Source organism: Eschrichtius robustus, chromosome 2 (genome assembly GCF_028021215.1).
Source record: "Eschrichtius robustus isolate mEscRob2 chromosome 2, mEscRob2.pri, whole genome shotgun sequence".
Taxonomy (NCBI): Eukaryota; Metazoa; Chordata; class Mammalia; order Artiodactyla; family Eschrichtiidae; genus Eschrichtius; species Eschrichtius robustus.
Genome location: NC_090825.1, coordinates 126,000,011 through 126,026,526, shown reverse-complemented (window position 1 = coordinate 126,026,526; position 26,516 = coordinate 126,000,011). Strand labels below are relative to the sequence as shown.

The 26,516-nt window shown below is 35.2% G+C and overlaps 1 protein-coding gene across 4 annotated transcripts in view; it reads left to right on the top strand.

The window, feature by feature from the left end:
• The window catches only part of CSNK1A1 (casein kinase 1 alpha 1), a 48,817-nt gene extending 26,240 nt beyond the window's left edge, over positions 1-22,577 (top strand). The window contains exons 5-11 of one of the 4 annotated variants that reach the window (XM_068536176.1): positions 1,783-1,866; positions 5,775-5,914; positions 7,091-7,169; positions 8,150-8,224; positions 11,529-11,635; positions 12,712-12,824; positions 20,064-22,577. In XM_068536176.1, the coding sequence (XP_068392277.1) occupies positions 1,783-1,866; positions 5,775-5,914; positions 7,091-7,169; positions 8,150-8,224; positions 11,529-11,635; positions 12,712-12,824; positions 20,064-20,071 (606 nt within the window). In that variant the 3' untranslated portion in view covers positions 20,072-22,577. Of the gene's footprint in view, positions 1-1,782; positions 1,867-5,774; positions 5,915-7,090; positions 7,170-8,149; positions 8,225-11,528; positions 11,636-12,711; positions 12,866-20,063 lie in introns of those variants that run through there. The other 3 variants (XM_068536174.1, XM_068536177.1, XM_068536175.1) reach the window with 3 other exon arrangements.
• The last annotated feature ends 3,939 nt before the right edge of the window (positions 22,578-26,516 follow it).

Here is a 26,516-nt window from a genome sequence, read left to right as displayed (position 1 = left end):
AAATGAACATACATACAATGAAATTAGTGTTCATTGGGGGCTGCAGAATGGTTGAACTTATGGGGTGATTGGGTTTTAGCTAGTGACGCATGATTGCAGTTAAAAACTAATTGTGTTGAATTTTTTCTGCAATGATTAGTTTTACTGAGTGAATTGCTTTTATTTATTAATTCAATGTTGAGCTCGGGCAGACAGGCAGCATTGGCAATGCACTAAGCATGTTATGATCTGATGATCTCATAGAAATTCTCAACTTCAGGACAACTTGGGGGTTTTTTGTTTTTTGTGTTTTTTGTTTTGTTTTGTTTTTGGAAGGAACATTCCCATTTGTTTTATTAAACCATTAGGGAATGTTTGGTGTTTTTAGGTCTAGCTATAAATGTTTACCTTTGTTTGCCTGTATGAATGCCAACTTGGAGCCATTACCATTAGAACTGGTGTTATTTGTTAATGAGTGAGACATTAATGTTGGTCTGACCAAGTTTTAGGAATTTAAATTTTTTTGTTGAAAGCCGAGCTTTAAATAATAGAAGGTGTTTAAATCTACATACAACCTTTCTTGCCATTCCCAATTGCATCTTTTTTTTTTTTTTTTAATGTTATGTGGCTTCTCTCTTTGAAGCATCCAGGTTCTTAATTGTTACTATAAAACCTGGTAATTTAATTGAAAAATTACTAGTCTTAATTTTGGGGGGCAATTTTGTCAGTATGACCCTAATCTTTTGACCATTTCCCAGCCCTTTTCTTGCCATTTTCTTCCTGCTAAAGACCCATTATCCTCATGAGATCCATGTTCTGCATGTTGACATTGCAGTACATGGTTTTTGTCTTAAATTTAATGATGGCCTAGATAATACCTCTTTGCTTTTTTCCCCCCTTTAAAATAGTTTATTAATCACATAGTTGTGTTAGGAAATCCAAATTGACCAGTGATACGTAAACCTTTTTAGAATCTTGTATCCTCTTTTAGAGATATTAAAAAGAATATTGTGAAGCTTCTTTGCTGTTAAACAGATTCAGAGAGACCCTAGGGTTAGAAGTGCAGTGTTTTACCTAAGATTCAAATTCTAAATGTTGTTCTTGAACATTTTAGATTAGTGTTTTGTTTATGTAGTTGGTTTTTAGTGTTTTCTGTTTTGTAGTTTGAAATATGCCAGTTGTATGAGACTGGATTCTTTGGTCAGCTTGTTCCAGTAGTTTTCTATTTGTGGGTAAAGAGTTGGTGGGGTGGGGGGTGCTTTTGAGGTTGATTTTTAAAGTCAAATTTCTTATTTGGAAAATTGTTCTGAATTTGATATTTAGGAGTAGTCACTCCAATCATAGTGAATTTGCTCATCTCTTCCAGTAATCAGCCCTGCATGCTTACAAAAATAAATTTTAAGGTGACTAAATGCCTTCTACCTCTTCCTTACTGAAGATTTTTTTCCCCTGTACAATCTTTTTTAGGGGAAGGGCAGATTGTGGTACCAAAGATTGCAGATCCAAATTCCCCCCTTTTTTATTAATAAATTAAAGAGCCAAATGTCACCATTGCTATCCCTGTTTCAGGCAGTGACACAATATAGTGGCATTAAAAACCTGAGTATTTTCCAGAATTCAAATGTTCTTAAGCATGTGATTCTTATTTGGAAAACTGAGAAGCTACAGTGCTTGGTGGAAGAAGGATGGCATTTGGCTACCCTGTTCTTTCTCTAATGCCTCGGTGTTGCCTGTCTGCGCCGGCCATTGTTGCAATGTAAGCAATACTGTTTGATGCACTGCCACCCTCTATTGTCTGTTTAGTGTTTAGAATCTCCAGTGGGGAAGAGGAAAAGAAGCATGACTGTTAGTACTTCTCAGGACCCATCTTTCTCAGGATTAAACCAGGTCTGAAACTGTCTCCTATTCCAACCTCAATCCCAAATTCATGTGCTTTTCTTTCTTATTGTTTTATTTTGATTATTTTTGTTTTGTTTTAATTCTGGAGAATGTAGATCTTGCTCAAGCACCTCTTACGTTGGCATTATTCAGACATACTTGGCAAACATATAACATTACTAAGATGTTTCTTTGTGGCTTTTGCTTAAAGTTTGTAAAATTTAGAGAAAACCTAAATGAAAACAGGATTATGTTTAGATCTCTAACATGCACATGAGGAAATGTGTTGGTCTACCATTGAAATTCTTTACCTAATGGTAAACTTGAGATAGACTGTTCAATTTTTAAAAATAATTTGGAGTTGCATTACTGCTGAATGATGATATTCTGCATCAACTCTCTTCCCCTTCCCTAGCGTACTTTAGGTAAGTGTAGATCAGATTTCAGATCTAGTTTTTCTAGAATTGATTACCTCAATATAAGAATTCTCTCAGCTTCAAACAAGTGGCATAAAATGCTTAAAGAGCATTATATGCTCTGGGACTAGAATATACTGTATTCTAACAACATAACGATAACTGAAGCACTTATCAATTACCATCAGTGACACATAAGTAAGATAAACAGATGCATAACCTGATGATTTAGTGTTTAGCAGGCTAAACACTCCAATAACTTTCCAAATATTTTTTAAATGTAAGCAGAACTCTTCATATTTACTTTTGTAGAAGTTAGATAGCTTTATTACTGTATGAATTTTCAGATAAACAAGGGAAAATAATTTTTAAAAATCACACCATTTAGGTACTTAATCTTTGAAGCTCCTGAATGAACGAATCTTTATCAATTTAGTATACACTGAGAAGTAAGTATTGACAAAAGTAATCAGAAAAGGAAAAAAGTTGCATTTGATATGTGAGCATACTTTGTAGTTCCGTTATTAAACCACAAGTATCATCTGGGTAATCATTTAATCCTTTTCCATACTGCCCAGCATTATTTCAGGAACTATGTTCTCCCACTGTTAAAAAGGTTTCAGGAATTCAATTTTATTTTTATTCACAAAGAAATACCAACTATGGTAACTAGGTCTTGGTTGGGCAGAGAGGGGGGATGGTGGGTAATTAGGTACGTTGTAAGGCAACTTTACTGCCCTATTTTTACTTACTCATATACATTCACACATTTTACTTATATTTTATAACATAATTATTTAATAATAGGTTTTCTGGGTTATAAGGAAAAGTAATCTTGTGAATTTTCTGAAGGGCAGGAAAATGTGACTCCTGGTTAGGAGAAAAACTGTTGTAATACCAAAAACTAAAATTGGCAGTAGCGTTTCTGAAGAAAATGCACGTCTGCTGAATGGAGTTATCCCAGCATACCCAACATTAACTCATTTCCACATTCCTTTGAAAAATATGCTGCATTCTTTAAAACAGCCACAAATTTTACTTAGAACATGTAATTAAAATCCACAGAAAGCAGCTTGACAACCGAAGAGTTTAAACGTCTCTTTGCATATGCAGACCTATAAAAACACATTATTTTATGACGTTGAATACTGACTTTTCCTTGTTTGGTTTTACCTTTACATATCTGTGGCTGTTGGGTTGTATCCTTGGTATGACATGGTTTCGTGTAAATATTTCCCATTATATATGTTTTTACTCGTTTTAAATTCAGTGCATAGAGAGCGACTAAAGAAGCATGATAGGTACCAGAAGGTAATGAACTATCAAGAGATTTAAAATTTTTTAATTTCAAGTAGTTTTCAGTTGTTTGCTCTTAAAATGGGATACCTTTGTTTATCAGTGACATTACTTTTCCTGACTCATTTTCAGTTTTTATAGGAGAAAATTAAAAATTTTTTTGCTTTGATATTGAAGATTGAGATACTTAAGAAGATAGTGTTTGTCCATTTTTGTTTTCTTAATAAGTTAGGTTTTTGTCCTTTAGAATTGTAGAAGGAAAGAACTCTAGTGAACACTGAGTTTTTATAAAGCAGTCTTTTAGTTGTGAGAAAGTGGTTATTGAGTTGCAAATGGAGCTGTTGAATCTAGACATGAATGTAACTATCAGACATAACCATGTCAGAGTTGTTCCTGTTTTCGCCTCCATTTGGAGTACTAAAGGAAGCAATCTCAGAAAATAATCCTTAGAAGAAAGTTTATGTCCTTATCACTTTTTATTCATAACCCACATAATTCTTTGGGAGAGTTTTTAAATGCCATGAAGCTGGATGTCCTTTTATGTTTGTTTTTCCTTTGTTTTCTTTTCAGTGTGAATCTGTAGAACTTAAGTCATAATTTTTGTTTTGCTTAACATAAGTATATTTTGCTCATTTTAATATTTGAGTACTGAGCCAATTTTCATATCGAAAGAAACTTAGAGTATGAGCTTTATTTCTCTTAGTGTTTTATAACATTAACTTTCCTGTCCCTATTTTATAATAACTCAGTTGTTCAAGAAGTGAGTTTAATCATACTAAAGAGCTTTCATTATCCAGTTACATTTTACTGAAAATTTAATCTTCATTCTTTGTAGTAGACCAGGTGAAAATAAGTGTTTCATTGTCAACATGGTTACAGAAGCTCAAACCTCAGTCTTTCCCATCCAGTGTATAACTAAGGCTAGGTTGTAGTGCCTGCCTGAAATAGGCATTTTTCATCCTCCTAAAAGAAGCACTTGGTCATATCTTTTTCACTTAAATCAGTAACTTGCTTTAGTTATTTTTTGACACAAACCCCAACAGGCTAGGTGGTCATGTTTCCCAGTACATCACAGACTGTAAACTGCAGAAGTAACCTAATGTCAGCCTAATGGGAAGAAAAACTACAAAATTTAGGTGTAACTAGAAAAGAATAGTGTAGGGCTACATAGTATAAGAGCACATAGACCTGCTTTGCTTGATAAACTTTGTAGACATAACTTTTGATAAGTGATTTTATGATAAAGGCTAAATAAAATTTTAAGTTAGGATTATTTTGATTTAGAAGGTAGGTAAATATGAACATACTTTGGGTTTTTCCCCCCAAAATACTTCTGTTTTTTTTCTTCGTATGAAAGTTTTAATCATGGAGAGTAAACCTGAATTAATTTTTAAAATTAGCTACATTATAAATGAGTATCTTACGCCCTGTGTACCATATAAATGAAACAGCACTAAACATTATTTTGTTCTGAAATACTACTTGGTTTCTGGTTAGCTCATTTAAACTGCTGATTGTAAGCCACCTTTATTTAAATAAATAAATACTTAAGTGCTTTTTAAGACTTTAGATCAACTTGTTATATTTTCCAGAAGCTTAAGCTGCTCACATGCGTAAATGTCAGTTGGAAATAAAATGAAATGCATGCTTGTTTTAAAATGCTTATTTATTGTAAATAAAAATCTTGGTTTTGTTGTCAATATACAACTTTCAGAGTTGTCTTATTTTAGATAATGAGCATTCTGTTGGCATACTAAAGAGTGGCCTTTGTAGAATGGAAGAGTTCCAGATAGCTTATGTCTAGTTTTTTAAAACCCCATGCTTGTTTACCAGTGTAACAGGATGTCAGGCTTCATTATGGCATACAGCACACTTGTCAGCAACTCTGCTATTGAGCATGTATACATTTCTCCACTATGTTAGAGGTTCCAAAGACAGGCTCCTGAATGTGTAATGAACTGGGCCTATGAACTTGTTCAGCTGACAGGGATCAACCACTTGACTTAACTGTATTTTTTTAACTTGATTTATTGATGAGGACTAATAAAAGCTTATTGGAGTGTTAAGTTTGTTCATTATCTGTTCTGTTTATGATGCTTTATTTTAATATAATTGAACAAAATAGAATAGATGCCATTTAATGAGTAAGAAGCAGTTTAACTGAACAAGATTGGAAACCTAATGTCTCTTTATTTTCTTTTAAAGTTATTCCTTATTGATTTTGGTTTGGCCAAAAAGTACAGAGACAACAGGACAAGGCAACACATACCATATAGAGAAGATAAAAATCTCACTGGCACTGCTCGATATGCTAGCATCAATGCACATCTTGGTATTGAACAGAGGTGAGTTTGAAAATTGAATGTGTTTATCAAATCCATAGCAAAAGCCATTGATGGGTTTTTTAAATATTTTAATTAGTTTCTTACAATATCTAAAGATGTTTCTTGGCTGAAGATTTGAAAGACACTTATTAATCCTTTTACCTGCTGCTTTGGACAGTGCAGAGAAGCCGATTAAATGAGGCCTTTTTGTTTTCTTTGTTGAAGCTTGTCTTTTGAGGAGGAAATATTGCATGATGGAAATTAGAAGCATAAATCCAACTTTATGTTTCTTTTTGCAGCTAAAGACAATACTTTTTTTCTTAATACTGATCTTGGGCTTTTTATATGTTAGTGATGCAAGTTGAGTTTAGGGGAAGAATGTTTTGGTTATTTTTACAAGGAGAATGTTATCTGATTCCTAATAAACCAAAATGTGGTTGGTGGACCATCCCCTGTTCTACTCTTCCACCCCTACATAAATGAATAGGATTTAGTTTAAACATTGTCCTAATTTCTGTGGTCTTTCTATTTTCTGACTTGAATTCTAGTTTTTCATCTACTTTCATCTTTTGTCAATCATTTTTCTTTTTGCTTCTTAACATAAGCGTAGATATGATATGCTTCCAGGTTAGGGAACTTCATGAGAATGAGTTTTTAAGCTTAGGGAATAGCCATGAATATCTGAGTACCCTTGGTTAAACTATAGTTTCACATCTTCTGTAGGCCATTACCAGTCCTTAAATACATGTATCTGTCTGAATATGTGTGTAAGTGTGTATATATATGTATGTATGTGTATATATTCATATAGATGTTTAATTAGCTTTAAGTTGTTAATTTTTTCAGCGTTATCCCTAAATAATCTTTGTGAGCTTCTGCAAAACTTATGTCCTGCTAGATGGTTCTTCCATCTTCATTAACCTCATTTTGAAAGTTATTTAGCTAAATTCCTTTTGCTCTTTAAAAGTTAAGTTGCAGGATCATGCTGGATTTTATAATTTTGGATTCTGTGAGGAAATTTTGTTTAGAAGTAACCCATTAGGAACTTTTTTTTTAAATTACCTTAACTAACTTCTTGCACAAGATACCAAATTAGTTTCTCTCCTTGCTTGGAAACATTTTTTCTTGTGTACCTGGCTTTCTTTCACATGTTCTTCACAATAATTCCAGCCTTTAAATTTACATTTTCTTTTCTAGTCGCCGAGATGACATGGAATCATTAGGATATGTTTTGATGTATTTTAATAGAACCAGCCTGCCATGGCAAGGACTAAAGGTAAACCAGACTCATATCACCAGCTTTTTGTTTTAAGAATACAAATACACATTGTAGATGATCTTTAAGGTCCCTTTCAAGTATGAGGTTTTCTGAGAGTGAATGACTTTATTTTTGCCTTTTATTGGTAAAATAAAATCTGATCGTTTCTGTAATAATTAGGTTAATAGACTCTCACGGTCACACTTGAGGAACAGTTTCCTTTGGGACAATTAGCAGGTACCCATTGGTAACCAGTAGCTTTACCTGGAAGGAACTTGACATGGGCTAAGAGAGGTGGAGACTTTCTCATTTTGATGTGTTGCCATTATGTTGAAAATGTGTACTTTTATGTACGGTAGAACTAGTTTATCCAGTAATACTAGCTATATTATTTAATTGTCCTAACATTTTACTTGTTTCCATTAATTAGGAGTTTTACCACTACTTTTGTATTTGTATGGTAATGATAAATTACTGTGTCCAAGAATTTAATGGCTGTTTAGATGCTTTATTGGTCCTTGAAAGGTAAATGGTCCCTATATTTATTGAGCATCTATGAGCTTGACAAATTGCTCAATGTGTGGGTAGCTTTATCCAATGTGAATATTTTTACACTGGAAAAATAACACCAGTTATTAATGTCACTAAATGATGGGCAGGCACATGAGTTTGGTATTGATCTGCTTATTTTGCCCTTGTTGAATATGGGTTCAGAAATCTCATTTCAAATTTGACTCCACCTGTTTTTACTTAAATCATATTCCTGTTAAACTCACCCTTTACTAATAACTAAAAACGTTCTTGAAGCAGAAAGTCATGTGAAAAGTTAACAGTTTAGGAAAAGGAGATTACATGTATTATACTTTGATTTCTTTTTTATTCTAGGTTATGATTTCTCTTGAATCTCAAGTTTCCTTTTATGTGTAGTATGTTAAACTAGTAAGATTCTTCTCATAATATTGAGTATATCTGTGTGGTTTGATTCTTATTTTCCACAGGCTGCAACAAAGAAGCAAAAGTATGAAAAAATTAGTGAAAAGAAGATGTCCACACCTGTTGAAGTTTTATGTAAGGTAAGTGTACATGATGTTTTTTTTTTTTAATATAAATGATCCAGGAACAAAAAGGAACATTTTCTTTTCCAGCCTCAGAACTTAAGCATCCTATTGAGTAGCTATTTACTGTTTTAAATTTACTTTGGTTGATTCTTGGTATCTTTATGAATGACTTGAGAACTTCCCTAGTGGCGCAGTGGTTAAGAATCCACCTGCCAGTGCAGGGGACACGGGTTCGATCCCTCGTCCGGGAAGATCCCATGTGCTGCAGAGCAACTAAGCCCGCACGCCACAACTGCTGAGCCCACACGCCACAACTGCTGAAGCCCATGCGCTCTAGGGCCTGTGTGCCGCAACTACTGGAGTCCACGTGCCACAAGTACTGAGCCCACACGCTGCAACTACTGAAGCCCGTGCACCCCAACAAGAGACGCCACCTCAAGGAGAATCCCACGCACCACAACGAAGAGTGGCCCCCGCTCACCGCAATGAGAGAAAAGCCGGCGCACAGCAACGAAGACCCAACACAGCCAAAAAAATTTAAAAAGGAATGACCTGAACATATGAGTCATTTTTAAATAATTGTTTTATGTTTCTGGTTTAGGCCCTATGATCTGTTTTAAATTGGAGGAAAAATAAGAAGGAGGTAAACTTTTCTAATAGAACCTCAATTCCAAACCTCAAAACGAATTTATGAGAAAATTAAGTTAAGAAATATTCCCCTTATTCTTAAACTGGTGCCAGAGAAGAAAGGATATCCACAATTGGCACATCAAGGAATTAGGGAAACAAAGGCAAGCAGATTAGAACAATCCAGAAATAGGAAGTGTCCAACAGTATGGGTGGCAGTTTGAATCTGGCTCATTTCTCTGAAATCTCAGACTTTGAAGAGAGGCACGTGAGTTGAGAGTGGAAAGATACTTGTGTCATGATGTCTCTTCCATAGAAAGAAGACCACATGGTCATCTTTGTGACAGTTGCATACCTGAAATAATTAGAAAACAATATATAATTACATATTTGGGTGGTAGAAGGGAGAAATCAGCATGAGTTGAAATAGTACTTTGGAAGGGAGTAAATGGTGATGTCTTTATGAGTCTCCCCATCCACAAATTTGCTTTCTCTTTTTCTGCATATCTACAGAAACAGAGGGGATGGGTTGGGAAATTATGATCTTTTCTGAGACTCTTTGGGGATTTGTTTTAAATTATGAAATACATTTTAGGTTAATGAATAAAATATTCATATGTTATAGTTTACCCAAATAACTTTAAAGTCTTATACTTCAGGAAGCAAAACATCATATTTTCCATACAGTAGTTACTTACAAAGTTTCATTTGACTTATAAAAGTCAGCCATTTTTACAGGAAGAGAACGGGAGGATTTAGTACATTCTCTGCTTGTGTGCTGCATCTTAATTTTGATCTGGAAATTGTGAACTACATTTGTCTTTCTGGATTAGACACATATAATTGATTCAGGGTGCAATGAACACCGAAGTATTAGGTATTACTATAAAGTAGTGAGATTGTTTTCAGTCTTATGGTCCAGCGGCATGGTCTAGCGATAGTTCATACTTTACATATGAAATGCTTATCATGTTGGTAGTTTTCTTTTGTAAAAGTAAGTTCATTTGATAAATGCAGAATACTATTAATACAGACTGTGAATGTATATTAAGAGTTGAAAAGTCCTGTTGAGAGTTTTTTAAAAATTAAAATGTACAATATGTTTATTATGTATTTTTAACTGTCCACCGGAAAAGAAAATAGCATAAGAGTACTTTATAAGGGCTTCCCTGGTGGCACAGTGGTTAAGAATCTGCCTGCCAGTGCAGGGGACACGGGTTTGAGCCCTGGTCCGGGAAGATCCCACATGCCGTGGAGTAACTAAGCCCATGCGCCACAACTACCGAGCTACTGAGCCTGCGCTCTAGAGCCCGCAAGCCACAACTACTGAGCCCCCGTGCCACAGCTACTGAAGCCCACGCGCCTAGAGCCGGTGCTCTGCAACGAGAAGCCACTGCAATGAGAAGACCTCGCATCGCAACAAAGAGTAGCCCCCACTCACCGGAACCAGAGAAGAGCCTGCACACAGCAACAAAGACCCAACGCAGCCAAAAATAAAATAGATAAAATAAATTTTAAAAAAAGTACTTTGTAAAAATTAAATTTGTTTCCATCACTGTAATCAGTAAAAAATAAATGTGGATATGTACATTCTATCCTACCTTGTGGATGTGAGAAATTTCTCAAAGTCATAAGGTTTTGGGAGGAGACTGCCTCTTTTAACTCATCTCCCTTCACATTCACATTTACTCAAAGGGAAGAGATGTGAGGATTTTTGTTGTTAAAATACTTCGCATTTCTAGGTTCCTAATGGCAAAATCCTTTTGGTGACTAATATCTACAGCCTTAAAAAACGTCTGTATACATCTTTGAGAATCTTTGCTAAGAAACCAAACGTGGAAACAGTTTACGCCTCAGACGTACTTATTAGTATTGTCTATAATAGAGAAAAATGGAATCCTCTAAATGTCCAGTTATAGGGAACAAGTTAATTATGATGTATTCATTAGGTCAAATAATATCCAGCCATGAACTTCTAAAAAGTTCATGCGGAGGTTAGAAATGACATAGAAGGATGCTTGCAATCTTTTAATGGAAAATGGAATATATTACGTATGCAGTATGATAACAGTTATGGAAAAAAAGACAAACCCAATCTATTCATAGGAGGAAGCATTGGATTATGGAAAAAAGAAAAGACAAACCCAGTATGTTCATAGGGTGTGGTAGTGGATTGATCTATATCATAACAATGGTTGCTTTGTATAATTGCACTCTTGATTTTACTTCTCTTTATATAGGTCTATACTGCTGTTTAAAAAGAAAGTAATTTCAGAGTGGAGAGAGAGTACCCACTCACTGTCCTGTTCTGGCAAAGAACATTACTGGCCTCATTTTTGTTGTTTATTCTTTATTGCCATCCAGTTATTGTACATTGATAAAATAATAGGTTAACAAGTGGGATATCTAAATTATTTAAGAACCTGATACTGTAAGGAAAGGATATATATTTCCTCTACCAATATTAAAAGATATAGTACATAATAAGGTGGTTGGGACGATGAAATTTTGTCAAATTTATGAGGATACCAAGTCATATTATTGCTATTTTAGTTCTCAGATCTTATAGCAAAGTAGTAAAATATCCTCAAATACATTTCTTGCTTGTTTTTAAATACATTGATTTTTCTGTTTTAAATAAGTTTTTTGTTGTTGTTGTCTTAATTTTGTGTTTTAACTCTTGAACTCATAGGGATTTCCTGCAGAATTTGCCATGTACTTAAACTATTGCCGTGGGCTGCGCTTTGAGGAAGCCCCGGATTACATGTACCTGAGGCAGCTATTCCGCATTCTTTTCAGGTCAGTTTTTAAGACTATAAACTCCAGTGAGGGAAATTAGTTCAGTCTGCCCAACATATCTATTCTGACAAGTAGCAAGTAAAAGTGGGTCTAACCAGTATGATGAAATGTTAAGAAACTGTGAGTTTGACATTTTTCCATTTCCAAATGTCCTTGAAATATTTTAGTTTGGGATGGAGAAACTTAAATCAAACTCAAAGTAGAATATAAGTTTTCCACAATAGTTACACAATTCACATTAGATACAAGTGACTGTTGGTGGCAGTTGGGACTCTCCGACTTGGTAGAGAACCCTGCTCAATACCAAAATGAATAGCAATTAAAATATCAGGCAATAATTGGAGTTTATGATATTGTGGAGGTAGGCCCAAACTCTAGGGTCCCTAGGTATACAACCCGTAATTGGTCTTGAACAAAAGGGAAAAATAAAGTACATGTGGCTCAAAATCTTAGTTGGAAGAGAAGAATTAGGGATAATCCTCTAATCCTAGAAAAGTCTTCCCAAGTCACCAGCATAGACATCGCCCTCTCAAAGTTACAGTCTCATGTCTACTCTGATTTGTCTTTAGGGGATACCTTCTGTTAAGAATATTCCCCCATAACTGACAGCTTGACTCAGTGTTTTTGTTGTTCATGCTGCTTTTTTTTGGCTGCACAGTGCCGCTTGTGGGATCTTAGTTCCCCGACCAGGGGTTGAACCCGTGCCCTCGGCAGTGAAAGCACGGAGTCCTAACCACTGGACTGCCAGAGAATTCCCTCATGGCTGCCTTTCATTCCCACTCCCCTGCTCATTTCAAGAAAGTTTAAAGGCAGCTTCTTTTTGAAAAGGGAGAGGATTTATTCTTGAATACAGCAGACCAAAGCGGTGACATCATTTCCCCCCAATTGAGACATGTAAAAAGTGGAATTAACTGAACAGTAAGTCATCTGTAGGGAAAGAAATCTTGTAGAAGCTACAACACTTAAGAGAAGATACTCATTTCCTTAGAAAATGCTCTCACTGTCTTGAAAGTTCTGTGGAGTATTTAATTGGACCCTATTAATAATGGGTTAACCTATAATTTTATATTTTCCAGGACCCTGAATCACCAATATGACTACACATTTGATTGGACAATGTTAAAGCAGAAAGCAGCACAGCAGGCAGCCTCTTCAAGTGGGCAGGGTCAGCAGGCCCAAACCCCCACAGGCAAGCAAACTGACAAAACCAAGAGTAACATGAAAGGTTAGTAGCCAAGAACCAAGTGACGTTACAGGGAAAAAAAATTGAACACAAAATTGGGTAATTCATCCATTTCTAACAGTGTTAGATCGAGGAGGTGGTTTTAAAATACATAAAAATTTGGCTCTTTGTTTTTAAAAAAAGACGTCCTTGGAAAATTTGACTACTAACTTTAAACCCAAATGTCCTTATTCATATATATGTATATGTATTTGTATATACATATATGTGTGTATATTATTATCATTTCTCTTGGGATTTTGGGTCATTTTTAACAACTGCATCTTTTTTACTCATTCATTAACCCTTTCCAAAATAAACATTCGATGTTGGGAATATGGTATAATCAATCAATCCAAAATCCTAGACCTAACACTTGTTGATTTTTAATAATGAATCTGGTTAGCCATGGTATTTTGACTTTCTTTCCAACTAACAGTGTTAAGAATTTTTCTGCATGTTAATGCTTTAGAATTAAAAATGGAAAATTGTGAACATGATCTAAGTTCAAGAGGTGAGTCTGGCATTGCCCCTGAAGTGTCTGTCTTCTCAGTTGCGGAGCACCTCATTTACTCTCTTAAATGCTCAAATAACTGAAAAGCTCGACACATCCTTCCTTATCACAAAAATAAATCTCTCTTTTAGTTGCTGCTTAGCTATATATGTTCTTAATTTCAAAATGATTTTTTTCTTAGGGCTTTACTTTTTTTTTTTTTTTTTTTTTTTTACTTTTTTTTAATTGTACAAATATTCAGGGTCTAGGGGTCTACTGTAGAATTGAATTCTGCAGTTATTCCTCGCAAATTGGAAAGAAAAAAAAACTGGGGCAAATGCCACTGAGCTGTTAGTCTATTTCCTTTCTATATCTCTCTGGCACTCTTAGTGCTACTAAGGAGTAGAACTGTTAGGGCACAGTGCCATTTCTTATCACTGTTGCCATACAGTTCAACTCCTGTGTTTTATGTTTTTTGTCTGTTTTTCTTTTCCCCTTTCTGGGGCTTACCTCCTGATACCTGCCTACTTCCTGGAAGTGGTGGGCAGGTAAGGTTTGTTTTTTGGTTTCTAATTACATAATTTCTGAATCACTGCTCTAATCTGAACTTGGTCTTCTTTGGTCCATATTTTTACTGTTGCAATTAAAAAATTTTGTAATTTAAAAGTGGGCTCTAATCTGAGGATACTTTTCAAATAGTGTAGTTAACTGATGTCATCCTCCTCCCAGCAGCTCATCTATTAGGAATGAAGTTGAGGTACTTCGTTTCCACGTTTCTGGGAAGGATCCACAGTTGGAGGTTTAATGTAGTGGGAGTTCTTAGATGAGGAAGTTTGAACTCAAGATAACAAACACTAATGCTTGCCCAGTGCTCTACCTCTGCATCATAGTTGGAATTTAATTGTCACTTTTGAATGTTTTAATCATTATATAACTAATCATATTGTCAACAGGTTCTTAATGAGGTAGGTGGCTAGTATTGCTGAGAAGTGGTCCTGCCATTTAGGTAAGACCACATAGACTCCGTAAACTGAGGACCTGACACCTACAGTGTATTTGCTTTTTCTCACAAAATGAAACCAGTTTTTGACTAAAGCTAGCTCAGATAATAGGATTATTACAAGTTGCAGTTTCTAGAACGAAAATTAGGTTGAAATCTCATCTGACCTAGAACATTGCACTTCAGGCATTCAGCAGCCTTCAGAAAGAATTACCTTATTTTGAGCTAGTTTCCTTGTTAGTTTACTGTGTGTCTCTTACTCAATAAACAAGCAAAATTTTTGTCCTGCCTTATCTAGGTCTTAAAGATGAGAAGTTGGATCCACTGAGTTAGTATGTTTCATTGGAAAAAATTGTAATTAAACTTAAGTTTAATCCTTCTTTTGTATTGTATTTTTCATAAAAGCAACTTAAAATCTTATAAAAATTTCATAGCATTATTAGACACTGGGGTTATACAAATATCACACAGACATGGACTTGTAAAATCTTGAAAATTTGGACTTTTCATAAAACCCACCACATATCACTGACTGCTTTCAGAAATGCATTTCCAGGCAGTATGTTTTGACTCTAAGCAAAATATTGCTTGCAATTAAAACACGCCACTCCACAGAATACAAAGAACAAAATTCTTTTTAATCTTTGACTCGTTTTATTTTGGATATAAAACTTAGTGCCCTAAACAAATCTTACACAAAACTACCCCATATATAAAGCCATGAAAGCATAGCACAGTTGGGGGTGGTATGAAATAAGTATGGGGAGTCTATTTCCCCTAACTAACCTCTACCCCAACCCCATTATCTGGGTCATCCAGTAAGAAATCTCCTGTGAAGCTTGGAGTTTGAAAATAACTGCTCTAGCTTTACTTACTCCTGATTCCAATCTCTAAGTAATAAGGGTGTTTGAAAGCATATTCTCTTAGGATTCCCTACAGTAAGCTTTTATTCAAGGAAGAGCTCAGTGATTCATTGATATCAAGAAATCTCTTCCGTGGTGATGAAAAAAAATCGTATTATATTTTTCTAGTTAAAATTTTAGATGTGCTTTTTAAATATATCATTTGTTATTCACGAGTTACCCTTTCAGGGGTTTCCACATCAGAGGATTCAGTATCTTAAATGGATCTTCAGCAAGTGAATCTCTATATTGCGGGCACATACATTCCTGGGAAAAAATCCCCCAAATGGTAGCTTTTACTAATACGTTTTCTGTGATAATTTTGGAAAAATCGTTACCTGATGTTTCTTCCATTGAAAGCTATAAGTTGTTTTAGCAGTTTACTAAGAATGTGCAAAGACTTTAAAGTCTGACTCATTCAGCTAAGGTGGACTTATATGTAATAGACTTCTGTTTACTTTTCTAAAGAAAAGATCTTTTGAAATATTCCATTTTGAAGGCCATCAAAAGACTACAAGGCGTCTCCCCTAATGCTCACTATGATCTGTACTGTTTTTAAGTGCTCAGGTACCACAAGACTACAGTTATTGTTTTTATGCACATTAAAGAGGAAAACAAAAGATAATACATCTGATACACTTCCAAATTCATTTTCACTCCCTTCAACTATATTTGATTATAAGGAAAGTACTTTTCAAGACATTTAAGAAGTAAAGGAAAAAGAAATATTTTTAGGACATTCAGAATTCACTTAACCATTTCTTTAGTTGAGGGCAGAGATGGGGAGAATTGCAGAAGGTAGTGAAGCCAAAGGTGTATCCTCTCCTAATTCTACTATTCTCATCATCTTAACCCATCTGTTCACTATTCCGGTCATTGCTACTAAGCATAGTTTTATCATAATATACATGAATGTCAAATTGTTGGCGTTCAATAGATTAGACATATTTTTCCCGTCACATTATCCTACATGTTCATGGTCTTCCTTGATTTACCTTCCAGTATTTACTGGGCTTCACTTACCATTTATGTCTAGCTTAACTTTTTCTGACTTCACCAATTGCTGCTAGGAACGTGGCTGGTCATTCAGCAACGTAAACCATATCACAGGGGAAGACCTTGAAATATCTGGAGAGACTGCTCTGCTCCAAATACTCTCAATCCAAAGAGGTGCCGGGGAGCTGCATCTGTTTGCTGAAATTTTTGTCAGCTTTGTTTCACTGTGGACAATAAAGCTGGAGAGAAAAGAACCAAATAACCCAACAGGAAATAAAGATGAGTGCTTAAGAGTTGATTTGAAGTGATCTGAAGCCCACCTCTCGAAGGCTTGCTGGACCTATCAAACTTTTCAACTTGTCAGATTGAAAACAACTGTCAGAAGACCTAGAAGAGTACAGTGTTGCTGTGACTCAGTGGTGTATAATGCAGACCATCTACCAGCTGGGGAAGGAAGCAGTTGTAACAGGTATTTTAAAATTCAGCATCCTTAGAAATCTGTAGCAGAATTAATTCTGTAAAAGAGAAGACAAAAGAAATCAGGTCATCAGTCTTTTTTTTAATGCAGCTTAGGAATGATGTGTACCTGCTATACTTAAGTTGTCATTTATCTTATTTGTAGTGATAAAAATAAAATCTATTTCCTTTATCTTTCCCAACTAAATACTTTTTTAGTTTCTGTGGAAAAAGAAGAGTTATTTTAGTTCTTGTTTTTTCCTTCAACTTTTATACTGTCAGTCTGATTCAAAATTCTCCAAACTTGATTCTGATTCTATACAACCAGAAAAACCACACAAGCATATTATAAGAAAAGTTAGTTAATATAAGTGGCTTTGCATAGTGAATGTAAATATTATAGTCAAAATTAATTTTTAAAAGTTACGTCTTACACTGTGAAAGGACTCTAAATTTTAAAAGCTCATCGCAAACTTCCTAGCCTTAGTATTACATAAATATATCTTTGAACTAGTTTGTGGTTCTGTTGAAAACCAAAATCAAGTTAATCTGAAGTTAATTTACAAATAGGAGCGGATACATACTTTCCAGATTTCAGACTGAGGGATAGAATCTCCTGGTTAGTTGTATAAAAATAAACATTCTTTCTCCTTTTGCAGATTTGTAAAGAAAACTTAAATGTATCTATTAAGTCCTGAATTTGTCACATTAATTCTCCAACCCTATTTTAACTCCTCCCTCTCCCCCCCCCTCTTTTTTAGGAACAAAAGGATTCATTCCTTCATTCCTTATTTTAACTGTTGCAGTGAAGATGGGTTTTTGGACTTTAGAAACCAGGAGATACCACCTAAACTACAAGACAAACCAAGGACTAATTGCACACTGAGGAAAAGAATACCTAGTACTTGAAGATTGAATCTTGAATACCTGCTGAATGCTCCTATTGAGATTTTTCCTAAACAAGCATCTGTAACATTTTAGGACAATTCACCGGAGAAACATTGATCCCTGGGTGGAATATCCTACCATTGACCAGTCTGAAGAGTTAAATCTGGATTTGACTGCTCTATTCTACCAGGAATATTGTTAGGCTAGCCTTTAACCAGCCCCTAAACAATTGTAATCATTAGTTGACCCAGCAGTTCTTCAAATATCAGATTAAAAGATGAACAGATACAATTCTTATCCCTATTAAAGACACAAGAGTTTTCTAATATTTTGACTGACAATGTAACTTACGTTTTCTTTTTAGTTTGTTAGTGACAGTGGTTTTCATTTTAATGCTGTTTGGATATTCAACGTAGTACAGGTTTCCCTGTCTGAAAGTAGGGCATTCAAAACCTTTCCTAAGCTAAAATGGCATAAAGCAAAGAAGCAGTTACCTTAGGATACATGTTGCTGAAAAATTGAGATAATGCATAGATGCTAGCAGACACAGTTCAAAGCTGTGGCGGCTGAGGCTGATGGTAGTTCCCAGGGAAAGAACTTGGCGGTGCCTTTATCACTCCTCAGGAGTGCCGTTATCACTACTCAGGGTGCATGCTGCCTCTAGGTTTGCTGTGAAACGCTGAATGCTATTTTTGCTTTTTGCCTTTTTTCGTAAAAGCAAAAAATCTTTGGTTAATGAAAACAGGTACTAATGTAGGCCTTTCATATAATGTGAGGTGGCATAAAGCGAACTTTTCGAAAAGTAGGGGGATACCAGTAATTATTCAGTATCGTGTAATTGTGTAAAAAAGCTACAGTATAAGAAAACCCAACAATTTTAGTGGTTGTGAAAACATTTTTATTGTATTTAATGATAATTGCAGGACTTGAAACCAGATTCTCCTCAGGATAAGGGTCATTGCTATTTAGCTAATCCATAGTTTTAATTTGCTTTAAAATATTCTGTATTTTAACATTGGAACTAAGTTACAGTATATGGTCAGATTTTTAAAAATTTAATTCAGGTTTGATTTGACAGCCTTTTTGTGGTTTTACACTGCGAATCCTATTTAATAACATGCATCAGAAACGTAGTATTCCTGTGGCAAAGTACATTTTCAGAAAGTTTCATTATCTTTCACTTTTGGCATTTGCTTTATGAACTTAGTGCTAGGACAGGCAGCAAAAGCCTGTTTTGCACCTACTCTGTTGTTAAGGCACTGTGGAGAGACAGAGAAGTACAACACTCACATCTTTGTCTTCGGAGCTTGTCACAATATAGTTTTCAAATGAATGAAGATGACTTTCTGTCCTCAAATGAAAAAACAAAGGCATACATGCATGAAAAGTAAATTACAGAACTATTTCATTTATCCCACAAAGCCTGCTGGAGATGATCCTGCAAATGTTGAAGTACCAAAAAAGGAGCAGCTTATGATTGACAAAAACATGGTTTGTGCTGAGGAAGTGAGTGATTAGAGTGAGCTAGAATGAGCTATATAGGTTGGCTATAAGAGGAGGGCTTGGACCAAGGGTCATTGATGACTTAAAGGAGGCCTGTAGGTGAGAGGTGCTGATGGAATTTTCATGATGTTGAGACAGCATATTCCCTTTAGCTATAGATAAAGCTTGTAGGTATTAGAAATGGGCGTAATTCCTCTGGTTGCCTTCAGCTGTAGATAGAACATGCAGCTGTTATTACCTGAGCCTCCTGTTCAAACCTGCCTTTATGTGGAAGCCCTGAGGTCTGATTTTTGGAGGAGGAGAAGTGTATTTACAGGGTGGGGAGGCTTGAAAGTAAAGCCAGAAAGCCTCACTCATTTACATTTTCAAATCAGTGGTAAAAAACTAGTCTTTTTAATGTAACTGATAGACGTAAAGAATTTTTATAGGTCTAAGGTTTCTGTATAAAAATCATATACTTACCAGGTTTGTGTTCAGTGGAATAACTCAGATAATTATGCCTTGAATACATTTATTATTAAAGCCTTTTGTTCCTCATTTGTGTCAGAAATAATGTACAGAAAAGTTCCTGCTCACAGTATGATTAAAACTACTTTCTAGTTGATAAAGCAATCTTATTTTTTATTTATTTGACTAATAAACACATAATGTATTCTAGATACTAGAAATACAGAAGTAAACAAAAACAGGCTTATTGGAATTACCACTAATTCTCTTGAGAACTGTATGCTGGACCGGAAAGCTTTAATTCACTGTATACCACTCCTGCCTAGAGGCATCCAGTACAAAAGTTTCCTGTTTTTTTTAATTTTAAACGCTAACCTGACCTAGTGATTTTCAAATAGATGAAAATAACATATGAGTTACCATTCTAAAGTAATTATTTCCCTACTTTGGGTGTGGTTAAGAAAATTTTTGTAACTTGGAGTTTAACATTCTTTTTTTCTGTTTTGATTTTTTTTTAATAGGTTTCTAAGCATGAATCAAGGAACAGAAGAAGCAGAGCAGATGATCGGAGCAGCATTTGTTTCTCCCCAAATCTAGAAATTTTAGTTCATTATGTACACTAGCCAGTGGTTGTGGACAACCATTTACTTGGTGTAAAGAACTTAATTTCAGTATAAACTGGCTCTGGGCAGCACTGGTGATGCTGTGTCCTGAGTTGTAGCCGCTGTAATTGTGAATATTAACTGAGATAGTGAAACATGGTGTCCAGTTTTCTATTGCATTTTTTCAAGTGGAAAAGTTAACTAAATGGTTGACACACAAATTGGTGGAGAAATTGTGCATATGCCAATTTTTTGTTAAGATCTTTTATTTTGAACTATACTGCTTTGAGATCTCATTTCAGAAGAACGGCATGAACAGTCTTCAGCCACAGTTGTGATGGTTGTAAATGCTCACAATTGTGCATTCTTAGGGTTTATCCATCCCTGGGGTTTGCAAGTTGTTCACTTAAAACATTCTTAAAATGGTTGGCTTCTTGTTTGCAAGCCAGCTGATATGGTAGCAACCAAAGATTCCAGTGTTTGAGCATATGAAAGACTGCCTGCTTAACTGTGCTAGAAATAACAGCATCTAAAGTGAAGACTTAAGAAAAACTTAGTGACTACTAGATTATCCTTAGGACTCTGCATTAACTCTATAATGTTCTTGGTATTAAAAAAAACAAGAAAAAAGCATATTTGTCACAGAAATTTAGTTAACATCTTAAACTGAACATGTATGTATGTTGCTTAGATAAATGTAATCACTGTAAACATCTATATGATCTGGGATTTTGTTTTATTTTGAAATGGGAGCTTTTTTGTTTACAAGTTCATTAAAAACTATAAACTGTTTCTGTAAGGAAATGAGATTTTTTAAAACAAAAAAAAATGCCTTGCTGACTCACTACGAAATCAAAATCTCCCCAATTTTTTAATAGACTACTTCAAGCCATTTGTTATGTAATATTCCTTTGCGAATCATTTTAGATTTAGTGTCATGACTTCTTCTCAAATTTTTTATTTAAAAATATTTTTTTTCCCTGAAGCGGAAAGGCATTCTTTCATTTTTCTTTTTTTTTGTGACTTGTAGGCACAATACCTAGTGCTGCAGCTGCAACTGCCAGGACTTGGTATTGTAACTTTTGCAGCCTCAGACTAACACCTGGACTGATTTTGAATAAGAATGAAAGCGTTAAAGGGTTTAACTACAAAATGAAACTGTTGTTTAAATTCCTTGTTGATTGGCTCTAAGCAGATTGACCCCTAACCTTGGAGAGCGTCATACCCTGTGAGGTCCTTGTGACTGCTGACCCTCCCTATCCCCCACCCATTTCTATAAATTACCTGCAGTTCATCTCTCGGTCTTATGTGTGGCTCTTTTCTTTTTCTGACCCAAGAGAAAGAAAAGCTTAATAACTAATTCTTTAGTGTAATTTATTCATTTATAGCACATCAGGATAAGTTAAAAGAACTTTTGTCTAAAAATGCTGCCAGGCGCCTATTTGTGTAAATGTAGGTATTTTGTAAAATAACCTTGAAATTGTAAATTGACATGTGTTTGGTCAGATTGTGTCAGGTTTGTTTTCTTCCTATTTTTTTTTTCTTTTTTTTTTTCTTTTCATTTGAAAACTATGTTAGCAATAATTAATTCAATGATGACCACATTTTGCCATTAAAAGATATATTAGCACCATCATACTGCAGAAATCTTAATGAGTATGAACTTTGGGGTAGGCAGCTTCTTTGTTTCCTTCTATCCACCCGTGTTGGTTAAGGTATTTGTTTCTTGACTAATAAACCCTTTGATACTTTTAGCCAGAAATCAGTCTCATAAAGCTATTTTTGAGTATAGTTTGTGTAAAATAAAAACGTTTAGCTTTGGTAATAACTTTTCCAAGCTGAACTCCCTCTAGCAAGATATTTTTCAGTGCTTTTATTTACTATGCACTTAGACTATGCACTTTTTCTGAAATATTTTTGTAACACTTTTTTGTATTTTTGCCATTTGAAAAGGTTGTGGTGTAGTTGGTCTGTAATTAAGTTGCAGATTTAAAACTGCTGTTAGCTTTGTAAATCAAAATATAGGTGTTTTTGTCCTGGTATATTGTCATTCCATCTGCAGCTGGAGCTGGAATACCATTGATCTTCTAGCTACCATTCATTTTCTTCACAGTTCACAAAAGAAGAATGTGAAATTCAGTGAATGCTGTTACTAATCCTGTCGGGAGATGAATCTCATTTCACCAAAATTAAATTATGTTTTTCCACTAAAATGATGATACAAGTTGAAGACACATCACTCTGAAATTGGAAGACCTCACCACTTAAGGCTCCGCAGTGGCTTACTCAGCTGAACTCTAGGTTACTACTCTTTACTTTGTTCACCCATTGGGGGGTGCAGTTTTTTAAATGTTGGGAGATGGCCATTCTAACTACTGTTGAATGTCTCTGTTTTGGGAAGGTATAACAAGAAAATAAAAAATATATATGAAGGGAGAGACTGGTTATCTCCTCCCATACGGTTGTGCTCATGGTCCTATGGCCTGCAAGTGGAATTTTGGAGGGTTGCTTTTACTATTATTTTCTATCAACAAATATTAAGAGATTTTTCCTATTTCTACTAGTCCTTGCAATGTTTTGAGCAGATTATACTTTAATAATTATAAATTTAATTCCATTATAATAAAAATACCAAACAAAAGGATTTTAGAATCCAAGCCACTGAGCTAGTTTTCTCTTAACATTTGCTGAAATATTGAGATTACGTTCTTGTAACTTGACTAGAGTGAACTATGGGAAGGGGTGGCCTAGATGTTTTCAGCTTAGCTCCTAAAAATTCGCCAGTAGTTTGTGAGATAGTTGACTCTTTCTGAGCCAGACTGATAGCAGTATTTTAGGTTTTCTCTTTGTCAGTTTTCAAGACAATGATAACCGTGTGACCAACATGTAAGTAGGTCTGTGAGCTATAGTAAAATGTTACAAACATAAAAATTTTAGGTATCTCAGATGTGCTGTTCCTTTTGAAGTGATACTATACTATAATCACGTGATGGTTGCTTACAACATTTGGGGGATCCCCCCAAAAAAACTTCCACTCTTCTCTGGAATACATTTATTGACAAACTTTTAGTGCACTTCTCATCTTTCAAACAGCCTAAGATGGCGATGAATTGAGTGTACTTGATCTAGTCAGGCTATGCATTTTGTATTTAATCATCAAATAGTATATTGTTGAAGTAAAATGATTTATATTCTGAAATGACGTGTTAGGCCAGTTTTGAGGACATATGCAAATGGTATAGTGGAAATGTATAGAGCAATATCAGAGCCGTTAGAGAAGCTAGCTGTCCCAAGACATTTTAAGTTGGTCAAATTCACTGTGTCTGTTGCTTGGGGCTGTGGACCCACGGTGGCTGGAGTTCTACAATGAGAACAAAGGTGCAGCAAGTTTGAGAGACCTGGGAATTCGCACTTAATTCTGTTGTTTGGTCTCTGCTCCTTTTCAGCCAGGTGCGGCAAATTGGTTCATTATACCTTTTACTTTTACCAAACCAGATCCCTTAAAGAGGTTTTTCAAGAAACTCCTACTGTGTTGTTGCCTTTCATGTACATCTATCTGGATTGAAATTTTGAAGAAATGTTTGTAATATTAATGATTGTTTTTAGTATTGGGAGCAATGTTGAGATATTTGGTGTCAGTACCACCCAGGACCTGAGAGTCAAAGCACCTAACTCATTAGATGACTTCTACATGAGTAGAAGAGTAAAATGGAGGTGGAGAAAGTCTTAAAGAGACGAATAGATCCATGTCGTTCAAAGTGAGGAGTCTAGCCAGAGCAATATAAATCACAGTTATTCGTCTGATAGTTAAATTAAGGATTTTTATCTGGCCATTTATCATTCCAATCATGTACATTTTTCATAGGTAAATATTTGTAAGAAGAGTTTGAAGAAATGATTTTAGCTGTTTTCCATCACAGTGCACCTTCCAGTTTGACTTTAGGATGTCAGAAACTGCACCAGCTGCAGAATTCAAAGGTGACCAAGATAATTCCATTTTAACAACTCACGGTGTAGTAGAGGAGATAGCAATTTTGTGCCCCTAAGTTACCATTACTAAAAAGTGAGCATTTGGATGCTGTGGGAGCACTTAGCAGGGACATCTAACTCTTGGTGGTGTTTAAGGCTTTTGGAAGAGTAGGCTAGAAGTCTAAGCAAGTGTGGGAGCAGATTCCTTAGATGGGGAGCAGCAAATGAAAGATGTGAAATACAGATAGGTAAGTGTGGCAGGTAGAGAATAAAATACAGAGCCATTTAAAGAATGGACAATATTGAAAGTGCCCTTTGGAAGGACCACAAAGTTGATTGAGGGATAAATTGGAGGTTGGGAACCCATTTAAGTTGTTGTAAGAGACCAGGATCATTCCAAAAAAGGAAAAGCATTGTGGAATACCTGTCACTGAATAGGAAACTAACCTATCCAGAGAGTCCAAGCAAAGAGAATATAGCAAGGGAGGATTAGATCATTCATTGGGACTGAAAAGAGGACAGAGGTTGAACTCCCATTGTTCTGAGAAAATATGAGAAGTGCTGTAAAATCATGAGAAATGCTGAAGCGCATCATACTTGCTGAAAGTAGTAAGAATCGTGGTTGTATTTTAGAGGAATTTGTATGGTTCAGTTCTCCAACATGGTGACTGTATTTCATTTGGAGGAAGTGGAAAGAGGTCATTCCATTTTAAGATGAAATTTAGCAGTTCTATGAGTTGCTAACCTTCAAAAACCACTCTATTTGCCTTTAGCAAAATTCAGGTGTTTCATATCTACATTTCTTTGATGCCATTAAAAATGTTAACACAGATTGCTTTAACTTTATACTCAGGAGTTAAGATAAAAATTTTTTCTTTTCATTGATGAAATAAATTGCCCATTTATCTACTAAATAAATAATATAGTCATTGTTCAAACCAGCAAGACAAGCAAGAGCTCAATACTAGGTCATCTTAGTGAACCACGTCAAGACCTTGTGTTTTATGTAGTCCTTTAGTTGACAAGGTGCTTTTTAAGCTTTTTCATTTTGTAATTTATCTTGATATTATTTAAAACAAATTACAAGAATAGTACAGTGATCCCCTTATGCTCTTGACACAGATTCAACAGTTAACATTTTGCACCATTTACTCTACTGTTTGTACATTTGCTCTTTAAACATACACTTAGCCATTTGAGAGTGGGTTGCAGAATCGTGACCCTGTACACCTAAGTGTAATTTCCTAAGAACTAAGGCGTTATTACATTAACCATGGTGCGATTATCAAAATCAGAAATTTTTAATATTGACCCAACTTTCTAGTCCAGTCTATTCAGTTTCATCAATTACCCCAATGTCTTTCATAACTTTTTTTTTTTTTTTCGAGTTCTGTCGCAGATCCAACAAAAGGATCATTTCTTGTGCTTTGGTTGGTTGTGTAGCGTCTTTTAATTGGGGACAGTTCCTCACCCTTTGTCTTTCATGAGTTTAGTATTTGTGTGTATGTAATAATGTTTCATTTACTTCCTAGCTGTGTTCACTGAAGGCCTAGAATCCATGATATTACAGTAGCAATGAGCACACCTAACACCTAGATCTTGATTCCTAAATACTAAAAGAAACCATGGCTCCTTGGAGAAATGTTTGACTTCAGAGCTGGAGCAGAGAAAGTACAAGATGAACCTGGAACATTCTTTTGTGGCAGAAAGAAAGGAAATCTCAAAAAGTGATGGGTACGTGTTGCAAGGACACAGGAGTCACTTGAAGGGTTCTTACTGGCCAAATCTGTCAATTACATTAGCAAAATAATGATAGCAACTTACTGAATAAGAACACATGATTTACATATTGATATAAAAAATGAAAAGGGGAAGTAGAAAGTCAGCTAATAAAGGTGAAAGTAATGCGTTAGAAAAGTCATTTAGCGAAAAGTAGCAAGCGCAGGTTTGACCTACTGAGTGCTTGAACACTTAGAAAATATTCTTAGCCTTTTTTGAACCTCATTCTCAGTTTGAAAGTGGAATGATTGTCCCCATTTTAAAGATTGGCATACTAAGCTTTCATAAAAGTCCTGCAGAATTTGAATTTATGTAGAACTTTATGATTTTCAAAATTATGTACATCATCTCAATTCTCTTTTAACAATTGTATGAAACAGTTACTGTTACTTCCATTGGATAACTGAGGACAGTAGGACTACCTTAGGCAAGACAGCTTAGTAAGTTTTGCAGAGCCAGAACCTAAAGCTGATTTTATTTAGTTTTTCATACTGTTAAGCAGTGGTGTCCCTTCCCATTTTTCACCATTTTAAACCTAGAGATTGGTAATGTTATTTATATAGTGCTATATGCTAAGCACTTTTCTAAACGCTTTACCTGGATATGCCTAATTGTCACAGCTTC